Source organism: Grammomys surdaster, unplaced genomic scaffold, assembly GCF_004785775.1.
Source record: "Grammomys surdaster isolate TR1022 unplaced genomic scaffold, NIH_TR_1.0 214, whole genome shotgun sequence".
In the NCBI taxonomy this organism is placed as follows: Eukaryota; Metazoa; Chordata; class Mammalia; order Rodentia; family Muridae; genus Grammomys; species Grammomys surdaster.
In genome coordinates, this window is record NW_021604659.1 from 1162713 (window position 1) to 1180568 (window position 17856).

A 17856-nucleotide genomic window follows, 5' to 3' on the forward strand; every position below is an offset into this window, starting at 1 on the left:
CCCCGCTACATTTTACAATAAAGGTCAGTAATTTGGGAGGAGCTAATATGGGAGGAGTGAGAAGAGGAAGAGGAGGAGCTAGGAGGAGAGAGGAGAGATGTAGAAGCCATGGATCTACGCATGAATCCAGAACAATCCTGAGTAACAATAGATATCTTAAGGTTAGATTTTGGAAAGCAGCTATAATTGTGTGGCCAAGTTGATAATTGAGTAGTTTTAAATATATAAAGCCTTTGGATAATAATTAAGCATTAGAGGCTCATTTCTACTGGGTACCACATGGATGGCGGGTATTGTCTGGGGTTCAGCCAAGCTTTATAGAGACAGTATGGTGGATTGGCAGAGCCATCTCCCACACTGGCATCTTGTGGGTGCCAGCACTGGTGCTTCTGGCTGGCTTGAGCCACGGTCAGAGTCAAGCAGTGGTGGGAGCATGCTCCCACTCTTGGCCTCAGGCCTTGTCTAGTCAGGAACACTGCGGGCCCCACAAGAACAAGCCAGATTGGGCCATGCTGTTCTAAATATTAACCGCAACACAGCTTCACTTGCAAAGAAGCACAGGTTAAACTTGAAGACAAGCATCAGATAGTGGGCAAGGTTCACATTCTTTAGGGACCTATTCTAGGTTCATTCTGTCACTGAAGAAACACTGACCAAAAGGAATATAAGGGAGGAATGATTTTATCTAAACACAACTCAATTATTCTACTACTTAGCTTCCCATTTTGTCAAGAGTTTGGAACTTCTTTGGATGGCTAGATTGTATACTTTGTGAGGTGCATCTCTGCTTTCAGGGAATTGCTGGGTTTCCTGCCCATCCCTCTCATACGCCTAATAATTGAGAGGCAGGGATGGGTTTACACACTTAGTAGAGAAGCCATCTTTTCCCGGTGTCTTTCCTTTCCTTTCTATGATTATCAGGCCAGAACTTCATTAGTATTGCTCAGTTGATATATGATGGAGCTTGGCTAATCAAAACAGAATGCAGTCTGCAGTGGGAGCTGACCTCTTGTGAGGCTTACTTGTAGGGCTCAGTAACTCAGTAGTCAGGGTGGTCCAGCAGAGCTGATGAGATTTACAAAGAGCGCCATCAAAGCCTTAGGTTCAGGAGTATTGAAAGAGAGCTTCATCATTCATCCTACATCCAATCCTTTTGCAATTTGCATTTGAATATTCACAGGGTGTCCAATATAGTAAGTGGTCAGCTCTAACAAAAGCTGCAGGTGTGTTCTGGAGGCAAACAACAGCTTCTATCTCTAACCCCATTAATTTGATGAAAAAGTCACCTTCAGCTGGAGGGCCCACATGATAAGGACAAATACTGCTCTCACAGAGGATCCAAATTCAGTTCCCGGCACCTATGTTGGCCATCTCACAACTCTTGCTCCAGAAGATTCAACGCCCTCTCGTGGCCTCTATGGACCATTCTGTCATGTGCTTTCTAACACACAGACAGACAGACAGAGACACACCACACACAGACACACAGACACACAGACACACAGACACACACACACACACACAGACACACATACACACACACACACATAGACATATGCACACACATCAATGTCACAGATGTAAGAAAGACAGCAAGGCAAATAGAAGAGAATAGAGATACACCAAAGCTCAGTGTGGTGGTCCGTGACTGCAATCTCAGCACCCAGCAGACCGAGACAGGAGAATCACAGTACATTTAAGGCTAACCTAGGCTACAAACAAACTGTACAGACCAATCTGGATAGGACTCTGAGTCTGGGGGTGGTACAAATAAAGGGTATACAGAGTTCATTAAAGTTGACAGCTGTTGTGACTCCATAATGAATAGGCTTAGAATAAAATTTACCCAAAATATAATGGCTCTGAAAACAAATAGGCAACAAAGGATGGAAAGTTGCTAGCATGGCCCAAGAGTTCCTGGCTGGTGTATTCCTCAGTAGCCCTTGAGTACTTCTCACAGGAAACTTCTGCCCAGCATAGGATCAGAAACCCCTCCTTTCCCCTGCAACCCTTTCCCTCCACCATTGACCACTGCCAGAGAGGCGGCCTCACCACTGACTTAGCCTCATCTGTCTTTTCCTCCCAGAGCTCAGATGATAAAGGTTCCCTGAAAAGACTATGAGGCATGTGAGTTTGTTCTGCTTTCTATGACCTTCCACAATGCTGATAAAAAGTCACTGGGAAGGAAATCTACACCCTTAGACTGATAGTCCGTTGTAGCTTTCCTGAGGCTGCATTGCCAAGGGAGTGGTCCAGAAACAGATCAGGACAGGTATGTGGAGCCTCTCTCCTCTTTCCACCTAGGATGCATGCTCCATGGAACCTGGGCGACACTTGTGCTGACGGTGTCCCATGGAGGGACACCTTGGAGACCATGAGAATCTCCACTGCAGCATGTGTCTGAAGCAACCACATCCATGCTGGTGGCATCTCTGCTTCCCCTATACCCACTAGCATTCTTCCTTATCACTTTCTAAATCCAATACACCAGCCTGGTATATTCCACAAGAGGCTGATGGTCAAATGGAACAGACAAGGTAAGGTGCTATGAAAGGGAGGGGCCTAATTCTATCTACGAAGCCCATGACAGGTGTTAGAAAAAGGTTCCTGCAAGGTAATTACCAAAGCAGGAAGAAAGTGGCAAAGAATTACAGCAAGAGGACCTGGGATACGCGGCCTTGCCTGACAGCAGACCAGGCCTAGAGGGCTCCACAAGGACTACCCAAGAACCAGGTAGCATGTGAGAAGTTTGGCAGTACTGAGTCAGTGTGCATCATTTTCTCTCCTAGCCTTTAACCACCCCTCCCTCAGCACTGCCTCCACCTGCTCTGTCTCTGCACATCTTGTTCTTCACCCAGTACACATCCGCTATGGTGTAATGGCACAAAGGGCCCAGGAACCTTGAGTTCTGAGTGTCATTATTCTTGCTATCTACACAATGAGTCTCATACATAAATTTATCTTAAGGAGGTGTCAGGGTGGAGCTGGTCTCCAGACAGACTAGAAGATGAGAGGCTGGACCTTCCAACCATACATACTCCAATGGGGGTTGGGGGGGGGGAGTGGGGCAGGAGATTATGCCAAAAGAACTTGCAGACAAGGCTGGAGGACACTGGGCTACTGATAGTCTTCTGGGGAGGATGCAGATGACCTGAAGGCCCATCCCTGCCCACTCTGTCCTGTGCAGCTCTTCCCATTGGTTTTCCTAGAGTTGTATCCTTTTAATAAACAGGACAGAATATGCAAGCATCTCCTAGAGAGCTGTGAGCTAAATAGGCAAATTATGGACCTCAAGGCCACGGTTAAAGGAACTCTTATTAATATCTGCTTAGTCAAAAGTATGGTCCTGGGTGAGCCCTGTCAGCTGTGGAATCCATGACTACATCCAGGTTGACAGTACAAGGATGGAGCTGAACTTCAGGACATCCAGCTGGTGTCAAAGAACTGGCTACTGAGGGTCTCAGTGTCACAAAAAGTATAGCCTCTTCCAGAGCTACCCAGTGGAGGTCTGTGACACATGGTTAGAACAGTCTCCCAGAGGCTCTAGGCAAGCTTCCTGCTTCTACTCCTGGTACTGAGACATAAACCCAGAGCAGCATCCAGCACTAGGCAGAAGCAAGAAAAGTTCTCTTCAGCTAGCTGTCTGGCTTGAGGAAGAAGCTCGCCTATCCCAGGAGGGATGCTTGAGTGTCACTTGTCTGGTCTTCCCTTTCCTAGATCAGTGTTTCTCCTGGTTGAGATTCTCTGGCTACCCTGGAGACAAAGGACCATTTGGAAGGTGACAGCAGTAGCCCTGGTTATTGGAGTAATAATGGCTGTGAATCTATGTGAAACTGATTTACCCAGTGGGCACATTTGGGGGAGGTGGGTGGGGTTGGGTGGGGTTGGGTGGGGTTGGGTGGGGTGGGGCTAAATCTGAGAATACAGAGTTGTGCTTGTTAGAAGCAAGCCAAACTTGGGAAAATGGTTTTAGGCCATTTTTATATTGGAATGCTAATTAATTTCCAATTATTTCACAGGAAATGATCTTTTCATTTTTGTGGTAATTGGGAGAGTAGAAAAATAAAATACTCTGCGCATACAGTGAGTGGGTAGGAACATATTTTTATGAAGGTTTTGATGAACTAACAACAATAAAAAACCTTGCCGTGGGAATTTGAGACATACAAATAACAAATGCCATTTTATAATAGAAATCAAATTGTATGCAAATAATTGATTTTCTGGATGCCTGTGTCTAAGAGGAATAAAAAAAAAATCCCTTGGGAAATTCAGTCCACAACAAAGAGCCTATTACTTGATCCTCTATTCTGAGGAAGGAAAGGGTATATGCCCAAGCCAACAAGGCACTGTTATCCTGTGGTGCTCTGAGTGAGAAATGGCCCCCATCATCTAAGGCATTTGAACTTCTGATCTCTAGCTGGTAGCACTATTTGATGAGGTTTAGGTGGTGTAGCCTTAGCTGGAGGAAGTGTGTCACTAGGGACAACTCTGCCCCACTTCCAGTTTGCTCTGTTTCATGCATTCTGTTAAAGATGTGATTTCTTGGCTACCTGTTTCTGTTGCCAGACCCACCAGTGGCTGCCATGCCTCTCCACCACCAGGATGGACTCCTATCCCTCTAAAACTAAAAGCAAGAACAAAGTCTCCCTCCTTAAAGTGACTTTGTTCATGGTGTTTTATAACAGCGACAGAAAAGTAACACAGACTCACCCTTGGAAGTCATGTTGTTTAATTGTGTTTCATCCCACGCTGTAGCTAAATTCATATTAGACATTTGTTAATGCCTTGTGTACTTTTTGAGCACACTTCTATTCTGATAGTACCAATTGTCATGGTGGTACTCATTTTTCAGTATAAGTAGCTACTCATTATGGAAACTTTATCATCCATCCAAGAATATCATCTGTGAAGTCACACAACATCATACTATTACTTTCACTGACTAAAGCAGGCCACAGAAGCACACTGAAGATTTAATAATAAAACCAAATATTATGAATATTCAATGAGGTTTCAATACGCTATGGTTTCAAACTAATCTTAAGACATTGTGTGATATTTATTTATTTGAATATGTCCCTACTATAAACAACTTGCTGCTCAAAGAAAACCCAAACACATAGACACATAAAATTGTAAACATTTTTATACCCTGCTATGGGTATTTTAATAAACTGCTATGATTTTGAGGTATAGATTTATTTTGTTCTTAGAAATTATCTGTCTATACTTATCCATAATTTATCTATTAACCTATACTCTTATCTATAATTATATCTATCAATCAATCTAGCTAGTTATCAATATGTCCATTGTCTATCTATTATCATCAATATATCTATCAATCTATGGTTTATCATATATCAAGTAATCATCTCTCATTTATCAATCTATCTATCTTCTATAAATCTATCATTTATTTACGTATAAGGAAATTTGTTATAATTTTGAGGTATAAATTCATTTTCCGCTTAAGGATTTGCTTATCAATCATCTACATATGGATGTATATATGTATGTATGAGCTGTCAGTGTAATTATCTATTGTCTGTTTGCTACTGCCTATCCACCCTCCTACTATGGCCACACAAGAAAACCTGGTCTTTGATGCAGCACTTTGAGAAAAAAAAAACATAAAACTTTGCTGCTTCCCTCCTTTAGTAAGGTTGAGGCCAAGTGCAATAGGCCTTGCTCTGGAAATACTATGCGAGCTAGCTTTGCCACACAGGAACTTATGAGCATTCAACAGGAGCAGTGAGTCTTTAAAAGTGGAATCCAAGAATTCGTATTAGCTTCTCACTAGAAAGCCTGCCAATAGGTTTGGTGCAGCTTTGCAAAGGATATTCGCCATATGGCGGTATAATTTCAGGCCATTAGGGAGGTAGCTCCTAAGCAATAAATTTCCCTATTACATTCTCCCAATTAAGTTGCATCATAGTTTGTGTGAGGAGGACTAAGGAGTTATTAGGAGAAATGCTGATGAGGGCCTATGATTAGCACTAATTAATAGCAGAAGATAGCTTAAGGTCCAGGAGGGTGGCTCACAAGCTACTGTTATAGAAAGTCAACCAAGAAATGACAGGAGCTAATGACTATGGGGGGACATGATTGTTAGTGACCCAGTAGCAAAGGAAAGGCTGCTGTGACCAGAACAGATGGGATTTCTCCAGGCTCAGACAAAAGTTGTTCTCTAGGTCAATGTTAGTCAAAAGCATCCACACAGAGCCTTGAGTGGCTTCTGATATCAGAGAATTTCCTATGCAGAATTCTATTTTAAGTGGAACTACAGATGTCACCATCTACTTCCACTGTTGGCCTTGTGACAGGATGGAAAACACACTCACCACGACATCTGTCCTCATTTTCCCAAAGGTCTTGATCAGGTGTGCATAATGGTAGTCTTCCATTTGCCGTAAAATAGCTGTCATGCAAGCCACAAAGTTCCCCTGTAGGTGGATTGGAAGGTAGAATTAGATAGAGAAAGAACTGATACTAACTACAGAGCTAGCTCTTCAACCATCACGGAAAGGCATGGTATCTGGGCAGAAAGTCCCAATTCTGCTCAAGGTTAACCAGAGAGGGCCTGGGTCACTTCTGACCTCAGAAGTTGTTTGTTTGTTTTAAGGGACACAGTAGACTGTTTTCTTCTCTAACTATATTAAATGAGTAAGTGCATCCTGACAAAAGGTTTTCTAGAATAAAAGAAACCAAGCTTTGAATGTTTTTTTTTCCTTAATTAAGTTCACAAATATTAAAGACAAGAATGAAATGCCAATTGCTTATATAGCATTCTTGGAATTCAGTTGGCTTTATTATCAGGTAGATGTGTGCACAGCCCCTCTTCTTGGGCCGCGGCAAAGAGAGAGGCATTTTATTTCTCAAAATCTGCCCGTGTCTTCCTTGGCCAATTCAGTGGCAATCACTACAGACCAATCCTACTGTGAATTCTGCTTCTCGGGAAGAGCTAGAGGAGAAAGAGAATCTCAGTGAAATGTCCAGTGGGAGGGATGGGAATTCTTTATACCATACAGAACTGGATAGAAAGGAAACGGAGGAAGAAAACAAACCAACAAACAAAACCAGTTGATGGAGAGGGTAAGAAAGCAAAGCAATTGGCCGAGGACAATGTGCAGGGCTGGGTGGTCTTGTTGCTATAAATACAATTTCTTACTGGCAGGCTGGGGAGCTAACATCACAGAGCCTCTCTTGCTTTTAAATATGTATCCGTAAGCTAATGACATCTGAAGTCACACAGGACCTATACTAACTTCCATTACATTGGATGAGTCTAGCAGGATAATAAGAGGGACACAGTGTGAGACACATCCCTATTTTCTTCTTTGGTAAACGAGCTCCCAAATTGCATTCTTTTTTAGTAATTCCACTTTTTCCAACAATATATTTGAATGCCTAAATGTCTTTTATATTAATTTGGAACATGCACTCCTCAGTGAATGTTAGAGCCCAATATATTTTCTATCTGTAGTATACACTCAGGCTTCCAAATGAGTCCTCGAAGGACACATTTTGCAAATTGAACAAATACAATAATGATGATGTGGTATCTTCCATTTTCCCAGAAATGTAAATTATTTGTGAATAATGGTAATTGTTGAGATTTAGATTCCAAGTTGGTGGTGTTCTGGAAAAGAGCGAAATAATGCTTGTTTTGCATGGAGAGGATATTTATTTATGAATGGGAACTTTTGAAAGACATAACTATTTGGCACCCCAGTGGGCTCAAGGGAATTTGCCTGTGCAATTCATCTTCCTCTTGGGAGATGCCATGCCTTGAATGCTTATCCTTGCCAGGCTACCCACTAGCCAAGCTCTGAAGCCAGGTTCTCATTCATTCACTGGTCAACTTGTTGATCACTGGTCAACTTGTTGATTGTTCCATTTCTCAGGCAGTTAATGTGAGATTCAGAAACTGGACCCTCAAAAGAGTGGGTGGGAAAGCCAGGTGTGAAGCCAGCGCTCCAGGGCTGGAATGCATGTACTTGGTTGCTGAACCTGCTATCTATTCCATGAGAAGAGAGGCTTTCTAGAAAAAGCCTCCATGCAGATGCACCTAGCACATGCTTAGATGCATGGCGCAGGTCAAGACAGTTCAGCAATGGAGCCATGGAGTCAGTGATTTAGATTCAGCAGTGTGATCAACATGCCCCCCATGAAAGGTCAAGCTGCCAGAAGAAAGAAAAGAAAGGCCACTGTGGGGGCTTGGGAAGACCCAAAGCTCCATTCAAAGTCACATCCATAAGAAGAGCCAGAATACCAGGTACAGGCCAGCCAGAGGGGAGAAGAGGTGACACAGACTCAATCAACAAAGAACTGATTGCCAGGTAATGCTGCAAGTCCACACTACACAAAGAAAATGGTTGGGAAAGGGACCAAAACCCAAGAATACAGTAGAATCTCAAAGTGAGTCCCAGAAAGACGTAAATGGCCAGCCTGGAGTCTTCTATCTGAATGAGAATATCTTCAGGAATGCAGCCAAACAGACCCTTATTTAATGACGCTGGGGGCTAATTAAAGCAGACCATGCAGGGGCAGAGAGAGGGCCACCGCCACGGGTTAGCAGAGTGTTGTCTGGCAGCCTGCACGCCCCCTTTACTTAACCTAAGGAAATGGGCCAAAAACAATTTGTACCACTCAGCCACCCCTCTCTTAAAGGAAGCAAGTTCCACTAGCTCAGCACTATTGTAAGTTGGATGGGACTCCACTAGCTGAAGGGAAATCTACATGCTACAATTCACAGACATACCCCTTCTTCCATCCATGCACTTGGGGAAACGAGCCCCACTCTTAGGATACTAATACATCCATTGGGCAAGTACTGCTCACATAAGGAGGCTCCATATCCCACCTGGAACCAGTGTAACCCAGCGTAAGTATTTGTCTGCAAGAATGAATGAACTGGTTTTTGTGAAAATGATATTTGAAATCAGTTGTATTCTAGGAACAAAACTAGAAAGAACTGCAAGGGCGGGGGGAGACTTCTAATTCTACAGACTCAAGAAAATTACACCACTTTTTGGTTTAATTATTTTAAACGCATTTTAGGAGTCATCTGAGGCTTTGATTTTTAAACAGTGGGTAGGTTGGTGGTAAGCCATTGTACAGAGCTGGTCCTTGGAACTTGAGTTTGGGGAATGGGTTCTAGCTCTAGCCACAGGCTAAAAATAATTAAGGAAATAAAAAGAAGAGATATGTCTATGATTTCAAAGCAATGCAGAGTGAGGGCAGAGAAGTCAACTGTACTTAAAAACCAGGACATCAACTGCCTCATAAACAACAACAACAAAAAAAGTGAACCTGATTAGTAATCAAGAAGAAAATGATACAGCATTATTTGCTGCCAGAACAGCAAGGCAGGATTTAAGTGCCAAGCGGTGAAGGCACAGAGGACGAGGGCTCTTACACACGGCCCGTGCAAGCGTAAATTGCTATAACCTTTTTAAAAAGCAATTTGGTGAGAGGTTTGAAAAGTCTTGGAAAGAAAATACTCATCTTCTCAGTAATTCTCCTGCTAACAACCCACCTGAAAAGGTAATTCAGGAGAGGAAATTTTATGTCCAACAGTGTCCATTGCATTTCTGAAAAATATCTAAGCATTCAAAGCAAGAAATTGGGTAAGTCACATACTCTGCAGGGTTGAAAGATAAATGCAGAATGCCACTTCCATTTGAATCTCAGGTAAACAACAGGAGAAACCTTCCAAGCACTGCCTTGGAAATATTACACGGGCCTTACAGAGACCAGGAAGAACAGTGTTTACCTACAGTCCATATGCACTGGACTGTCTTGTTGGTGTCTGTTAATTCAAGGAGTCATATCTCAGTGTTAGGCTGAACTATTGCACAATCCCTGAATATCAACCACAGAACAATGAAGTGCTTTAGAAACATAAGAAAAAGAGTTGAGGAACGAAAATACAGCTATTTTATATGCACAAATTCACAATAAAAGAAATTTGTAGGACAAGATGAAAGAAAAAAGAAAGAAAGGGAGGGAGGGAAGGGAGGAAGAGAGAGAAAGAGGGGGACTAGAAGAAAGATTTCAGGCTATCATCTAGAAGAAAGGGTGAACACATGTTATTTTTATAAGCAGGATGTAATAGGACTTTCAAAGGTGGTCTTGAAAGACAGAGATAAAGAGATGTCACCTGTGGGGAAGGAAAGATGTCATCTGTGAGGAGGAGCAACCTCTCTCTCTGACTGATTTCTTTATTTCCTAGCTTATCTTCACATCTATCAAGGATCTACTGTTTGGGAAGACATCACATCCTCACCCTGTGATCACACACTCCACATATACCTTAGAACTCCTTGAACAGGCTTCAGCGACCAGTTTTAAATGCCTTTGTGACCTCAGTGCATTAGCAAGATGGATGGTGCATGAAGGGGTGGGGCAGACAGGCGAGATGGAAAAGTGGGCACTAGAGGCCAGTAGGCAGGAGAACCATGGGCCAGGTGAGCCTGAGAGCAGGTCAAAACAAAAGACAGGAGAACTAAAGATGGGTAAGAGGGAAGACAGGCAGAACCAAGAACTGGTAGACAGGAGCCAGGAAGAAGATACAGGGATAGTTTGCACCAGGTAAATTCCATGTAAGATGCTGCCGCAAGGCAGAACAGCATGGGGGTGGAGTGGTGTAGGGGTGTCTGTAGAGACTAGGTACTGCAGAAACAAAACCAGTATTCCAAAGTGGCTCTGTCAGCTTTGTCCATGTAAAGATTAAGGATTGGGGAGAAATATGTGGATTAGAAGAAAACTCCCCCAACTAAATTCCTCCCTGGTTTGGGGGAGCTGTGAAGTAAAAGACAAAGGGTTGCAGACACATGACTGATGAACTTAGCTTGGTGATTCTGTCAGCTGAGTGTGAGCTGACTCATCTGCCCTAAAGCTCAAACTTCACAAGTGCAGAGTGTCTGCTGTCTGGGATGTGTGGCACAGGCGGAAATGTGAACACCTGTCTGAGTGCCAAAAGCTCTATGAGGTGTTTGAGTAGCTCCAGCTCCTGGAAGCTCTTGGAAAGCGGCAAATGCACACCCAGACCACGTGACAGTTGCACAGAGGGTCAATGCTGGGTATGAAGACAGGCTAGTTCAGGTGACTTGACCCCAGGATACCTGATGACTTCTAGCAGGGATTTGGGAAACAATGAAACGTGTTCTCCAAGAAAGAGAAAAGAAATCCCATTTAGATACTTAAATCTCACTGGATACCGAGAATGGGCATGTGTCAAACAAAGTTAAAGAGGCAGCAATCAGCAGTGGCATTTAAAACATCTATTGTGAGACAACAATGGGAAAGAACTGCAGGCCAGGTGGGAAGATGCATAACACGAGGGGGTCATGATGACCCACATTTTGCAAAAGAGACAAACCGAAGAATCAATAAGCAAGCAGCAACGTGAGAACAGAATGCAGGAAAAGGATGTATGTGTCTGGGAGCCACACCCTCCATTGAGAAGTCAAAGGCGGCTCAGAATAAGTCCATATGGGGAAGGTCTGGGTAATGACACGCTAAGGAAATATGGTACACAAAGGCTTTCTGGGTTTGAGATGAAAAGCCAGGGGTGACATGCGTCTGTGCTCTGGTTCCTACCAAGAAATTACAAAATGAGAGATGAGAAAGTTAAGAATACAAAGAAAATCTCAAGATGTCATAAACCAGTCAAAGCCTCCGTAGAGCCTTCACGGGGATGATGCTTGACAAAACACACATAAAACACTCAAAGCCTGGGCCTGCCTCTGGTTCTTCTCACCATGCTGACAATAAGAAGCATGTCCCAGAAGCAGAGCTCAGCCAAGTGTGGTAGCACATGCCTTTAATTCCAGCACTTGAGAAGCAAAGACAAGGCTATCTCCACAAGTTTCAGGTTGGAATGGTTCACAGAGTGAGTTCCAGGACAGCCAGGGCTATTTAAAAAGTGACCACGTCTCAGAAAATATCAACAACTCAGAGTTACGGGGACCAAGATAGTGAGGTGTGATGAAGGACAAGAGAATTTGGAAGCAGGAAAGTGAACGAACAGTGATGGCCAGCAGACGTGGAGGCAGAAAGATAGTGAAGATCCAGCAACCAGCCCACTGACTTCTCCGAATCCAAGGAAAATGCAGAAACCAGGGGTACCAAGGAACTCAGAAACTAAGGCATGAGATAGAAGACCGCGTAAAAGGAAATCTTGTCAGGAGGAGAATAAAGGGGGTGGTCCGTAGGGGGAAGGAAAAGAAGGAAGTACACATATGCACAGGCATACGTGCGAGGACTCGCGCATGCGCGCACACACAAGCACGGAAAGGGGAGGGATAAATTCAATAACGAGATGCCTTTATTCAACATATGCTTAATTTTCGCTCATTTAATTTCCAAAATATCATAATTTCCTTATTTTATGAGGAACCAAAGGGAAGACTATAAAAAGGCACAAAATAAAACTGAACACAGCATGGCTGATAAACTACATTAATGCCATCTATTAGGGATTTTAAACTACTAGCAACAAAATTAAATATTAAATTTAAATAGTGTGCTTGGTTGAATTCATAAAGTATTAGTATCTCATTTCATTCCAGACACACCGAGGAAGGAAATCTAATTTTAAAAACAAAATCAATTTCAATTTTGCAGAGGCCATAATTATGGAAAGATGTTTAAAGGACACATGCCAAAGGGGAATATTTGGATATAAACTTACCTATAACAATTATTTGCTACTTATTGAATGTAATAATTTAAACTCCTGTTCACATTTGTTATAGATAATAAAGGATTAAAAAGTACAAAAGTTATTACGGAGTGTGATAGTTTGAGTGAAAAATGTCCCTCACAGGCTCGTGTATTTGAACACTTAGTCCCAGCAGATGGTGCCACGTGGGACAGTTATGGAATCTGTAGGAGGCGGAGCCTCACTGGAGGACGTATGTAACTAGGGGTGGGCTTTGAGTTTATGACCTCACCCCACTTCCAGTTTATCTGCTCTGCTTCCTTTGTGTAGAGCGAGATGATTTCTCCTGGGTTCTCCCTCTGGCACTGTAAGCCCAAACAGACTCTTTCTTCTATAATTTGCTTTTGTTCATGGTGTTTTATCACAGCAATAAAAAGCAAGTGATGCACAGTGCAATGAAGATTATATACTACGTACGCCACTTCTTAATAAAGTTCATTCGATGTCAACACTAGAAAGATAGTAAAGCAGAGATTTTATATCTTATTTTTATCAACTCAATAAATCAGGCAATATTAGGGCCTGAGAGAGCTCAGGATTACCCAAGTCTTGTGACATGACAGACAGACTCAGTGAACAGGAAGTAACGGGAACGAGAGGAACAGAGCCTCAATCAACCCCACTAGCTAACAGGGGAATCAATGACCACACATTTCTATAACTGATTTCTGTTCATAAAGGGCCCAATTGCCATCATGGGTACACATTAAATTGGAAACAGGCAAAACAGATGCATAGATCATAAAAATACATTGTCTTCAGTTTTACTCACAGAGGCTGCATAATACAGGAAGAGAAAGATACCACACACGAAGTTAAAAAAAAATTAATGAGGGCCAGCAAGATGGATCAGAAGGCAAAGGAACATGCTGGAAAGCTTGACTACCTGAGTGTGACCCATAGGACCCACATGGCAGGAGGAAAGGACTGACTACTACAAGTCATCCTCTGACACACACACACACACAACACACACACACACACAGAGTCATATAAATAGTATTTCTTTAAAAATGCATGAATCAACAGCTGGGTATGGTTGGTTCAAACCTTTAATCCCAGCGCTTGGGAAGCTGAAGGAAGAGGACTAGGAGCTCAATACCATCTTGGACTGTGAGTCAGCATGGGGCACTGATCAAAATCAGAAGGAAAAATGAAGGAGTCATGGAGAGGTTTGGAAAGAATTTTCTCGATGTCACACAAGGACACACTGAGAGAAGTGAGAGTAACCAGGCCAAGGCAACTCTTCTTAGATAAAAACCAAAGCAACTTCCACACCCCAGTTTTGTTGTTGTTGTTTTTGTTTCATTTTGTTTTTGTACCATAACCTAAACATGGTTAGTAAGCATACTGGCATGGAAAGTTGACTTAGTCTTTATCCTCACTCGGGTGGTAACTCAGGATCAACTGGTGGAAGTTCAACCTCTCAAATGGATGTGGCCAGTCAATTCATCATATGCATAAAGGCAATTAAGCAAAGGGGGAAAGTGTCAGCTACTTCGAGTCAGCAAGTTCCAAGAATGCAGAGAAGCCCTTTTATAAGCAACAATTTTTTTAGTGGGTGGGAGAGAGAAAAGATTCATAAAAGTTTTATAAAAGGTTGGGGAGATCCGTGGGATTGGTCCTTAGTAAGTGGGTAGAGATTTTGAAGTTTGATCTTTTACATAATAGAATGCACACATCATAGGGCAATGCTTATGGAATTCTTATTAATACATCATTATGCAGACACATGCAAGTGGCTCTATGTGCAAATGTTATACAGCAGATGAGTCGATAGCTTGTCTGACTGAAGCCATGGAATAATATAGCATGTAATACAGACAAAAAAAAACAAAACCTCTCAGTATTTATTTTAGAAATCAACAATGTGGCAGAATTGTGACTGTGGGGAAACAAGAACAATGTGCTTGAGTAACAAGTATGTAAAAGATAACATGAAAAACAGACGCACAGTACAGGCTCAGCGTTCCCATCTGCCACCTCACTCTTTGCTGAACTCAAGCTCTGAGATCCTGAGGCCAGGACTTCGCTGTGTTGTGCAGTGAGCAGAGGGAGGAGGGAAGGCGGCAGGACAAGTTCATGATGGCAGAGCGGACTCAAGTGCAGTTCTCAATAGTCACTCAGTTACTGTGCAGTGTGGACAGCACTGAGACCCTGGAGAAGGCCAGCCAAGCAGTACAAAGGGCCACTGCCTAAGACAGTCACACACTAAGCCTCGGAGATGCTCCAAATGCCTGTCGCCCTATACCTATCCAACTGTGGCACATCTGTATGATGAAACACAAATCAGCATTAAAAAAAAAAAAAGAAAGTTAAGACAAAAAAGCAGATGAAGTGTAAACACTATGCTGAGTCACAGGTGACAGACTTGAAGGTTGACTGTATGTCTTTCTTAAGAAGGGAAAATAATGAAAAGGGTGGAGACAGAGAAACAGGGTATGAGGGATGTTTAGAGGGGACCAGAAATGTGGTATATCTTGTATTTAGTTATAGAAGTATACATATTATTTAAAGTTCAGAACTTACATTGGTAGACTGTATATAACTGGGTTAGGCAGGGGAAGAAGTAGGAGGAGGAAGAGGAAGAGGAAGAAGAGAAAGGGAGGGAGGGGAGGGAGGGAGGGAGGGAGGGAGGGAGAGAGAGAGAGAGAGAGAGAGAGACAGAGAGAGAGAGAGAGAGAGAGAGAGAGAGAGAGAGAGAGAGAGAGATTGATTTCACTTCCCTATAAGCTATTTCAGTACTGATTCTGTCAGCCTATATCCATACACAGAAACAGACTAGGTTTAACACCTTGTATATTAGTGCTCCAGAGGGACTGCAGCTCTTTGTTGTCAATTTTATCTCCAGACATGTTTTACATACTTTTCTGCAGTTTTTCTGCTAATTTACAATTTTTTTTGTAAAAGAAGGAAAAAAGGGAAGGGAAGGGAAAAAAAGGAAGGGAAGGGAAGGGAAGGGAAGGGAAGGGAAGGGAAGGGAAGGGAAGGGAAGGGAAGGGAAGGGAAGGGAAGGGAAGGGAAGGGAGCCAGATGGACAAACAGGAAGAGAGGGGAAGGAAGGGAAGACAGACAGACAGACAGACAGAAGAAAATAAGGAAGGAAAAGGAAATGTGAAATGTCCTTAAGGGACCACAGTGGCATGTCTAACTCCAATAAAAAATAAAGTATTTTTGCACATACATGTGTTTATTGTATGTGTGCATATATGTGTGTCTTTGTGTGTGTCTATGTGGAGGCTAGAGGTTGACATTTGGTGTCTCACTAGATGTACATCTATCTATCTATCTATCTATCTATCTATCTATCTATCTATCTATCTAATCTACCTAATTTATATTTATTTATATTGAACCTAGATGTCTATTTATCATCTATCTTCTATATATTTATTTACTTATATTGGTGCTGGATCTCTGTCTATCTATATTTATCTGTCCATCCATCCATCCATCCATCCATCCATCCATCCATCCATCTTTCTATCTATCTCCTATGTATTTACATCAGTCTGTTTCTAGCCTTACTCCAGGCCAGCACCTGCCAGGACAACCTCAAGCTGCAGTCAAATGGCAGGGGCTTTGTATTCCCAGTGATTTTAGCTGCTTATAATTTCTAAGATTTATTTTATTTGTGGTTATGTACAAAGGTGTGTCATGTGTGTGTAGGTGTTTGTTAAGGCTAGAGCAGGGTGTTGGAGCCTCCTGTGCTAGAGTTACAGCCAGCTCTGAGTCCTTTGATGTGGGTGTTGGAAACTGAACTCAGGTCCTCCGAAAGAGTGCTATGTGCTCCTAATCACAGAGCCATCTTCCCAGCACCTCAGTGATTTTAATGGTTATGCCTTTGGGGCTAATTTTTAACTACTACTCTGAACAGTAGTTTAAGAAAGAACTAATTTATCATGTTAAGCAAGTATTTATCAACTGGGGACCAGCCATAATTAAACACCACAAGCCAAGCAAATATGGCCATGGCTATTACTACAAAATAAGAGTAACTAATTAGCAACAAAAGTATGCACCAAGACATACAGTTAGCCCAGCACAATGGTGCACACCTGGATCTCTGGCATTCCAGATGCTGAGGAAGGAGAATGTCTAGTTCAAGGCTACGCCTTGGCTACGCAGCTAGACTATGTCTCAAAAACCAAATAAAACACAGTGTAAAGATGCTTCTGAGTTCTCACTAAGAGAGTAGAGATAAAACCAAAAAGGCAGAGTTGTATAAGGTCAAAAACCTAGGAGATGGGAATTCATTTGTTAGCCACACTCTGCCTGCAGTGTCCAGTCCCTGCCTGGAAAACCTCACACTCTTCTCCATAGGTTCAGATACATGGGTGGGGTGCGGGGTGGGAAGCTTATTGTCAGCTGAATCTAAGCATCACTTTAACTTGTCAGGGCTGACATTAATCAGTATCATAAGAGGACCATCTGGTACCTGCAGTAAGTGCACAGCATGTGCTTGCTGAGTAATGTCTGTAGCTGGTTCATGTTATATTTTACGTAGAAAGATCTTTCAGATGTCCAGACATGGAGGAAAATTCTCCAAGGTATATATGTTCACCATTTGTATAGTTCCTCCATTTTGATTAAACAAGGACAATTCTTAAAATGAAAGGAATTTGGTTTCTGTAACCACTGTGACTTATTTTTCTAGAGTCTTGCCATCCTCACCCTCATGGCTAATTCAAAAACACACCAGCTGTAAGCACCTACTATGGACTACCCATCAACCACATGGCCAAGAACCTCCTCCACGCCTCGAAACTTGAAAAATGGGACCCCGACTCTGCTACACAGTCCTGAGTCCTCCTCAGAGGACCAGAACCACTGTCTGTCTACAGTGCTAATAACTTCTAATAAATCTCTTAAAAGACAATCAGCCTCAGTGTCATCCTTGAACTCTCTTGGTATCAGTCAAAATGCACAGTCATAGCTGTAGTGGTCCATAACCACTATTCATATTTCCAGTTTCCACATTATTATTTCTTAAAAGACACAGAGAAGATGTTAGAAGACATGGTACTCATCAAACTTCATAGCAGTCATGTGACTGTCACATGATCAGGATCGATTATGAGGCTGATCATAATTTTAATTATAAAATAAAAACAATGCATTAT

General features: G+C 42.5%; 1 protein-coding gene across 1 annotated transcript in view; it reads right to left on the bottom strand.

Moving 5' to 3' along the window:
* The window catches only part of Dock1 (dedicator of cytokinesis 1), a 508897-nt gene that overhangs the window by 187097 nt on the left and 303944 nt on the right, over nucleotides 1–17856 (bottom strand). Inside the window, exon 28 of the mRNA XM_028772526.1 lies at nucleotides 6348–6449. Within this exon, the coding sequence (XP_028628359.1) occupies nucleotides 6348–6449 (102 nt within the window). The remainder of the gene's footprint in view (nucleotides 1–6347; nucleotides 6450–17856) is intronic.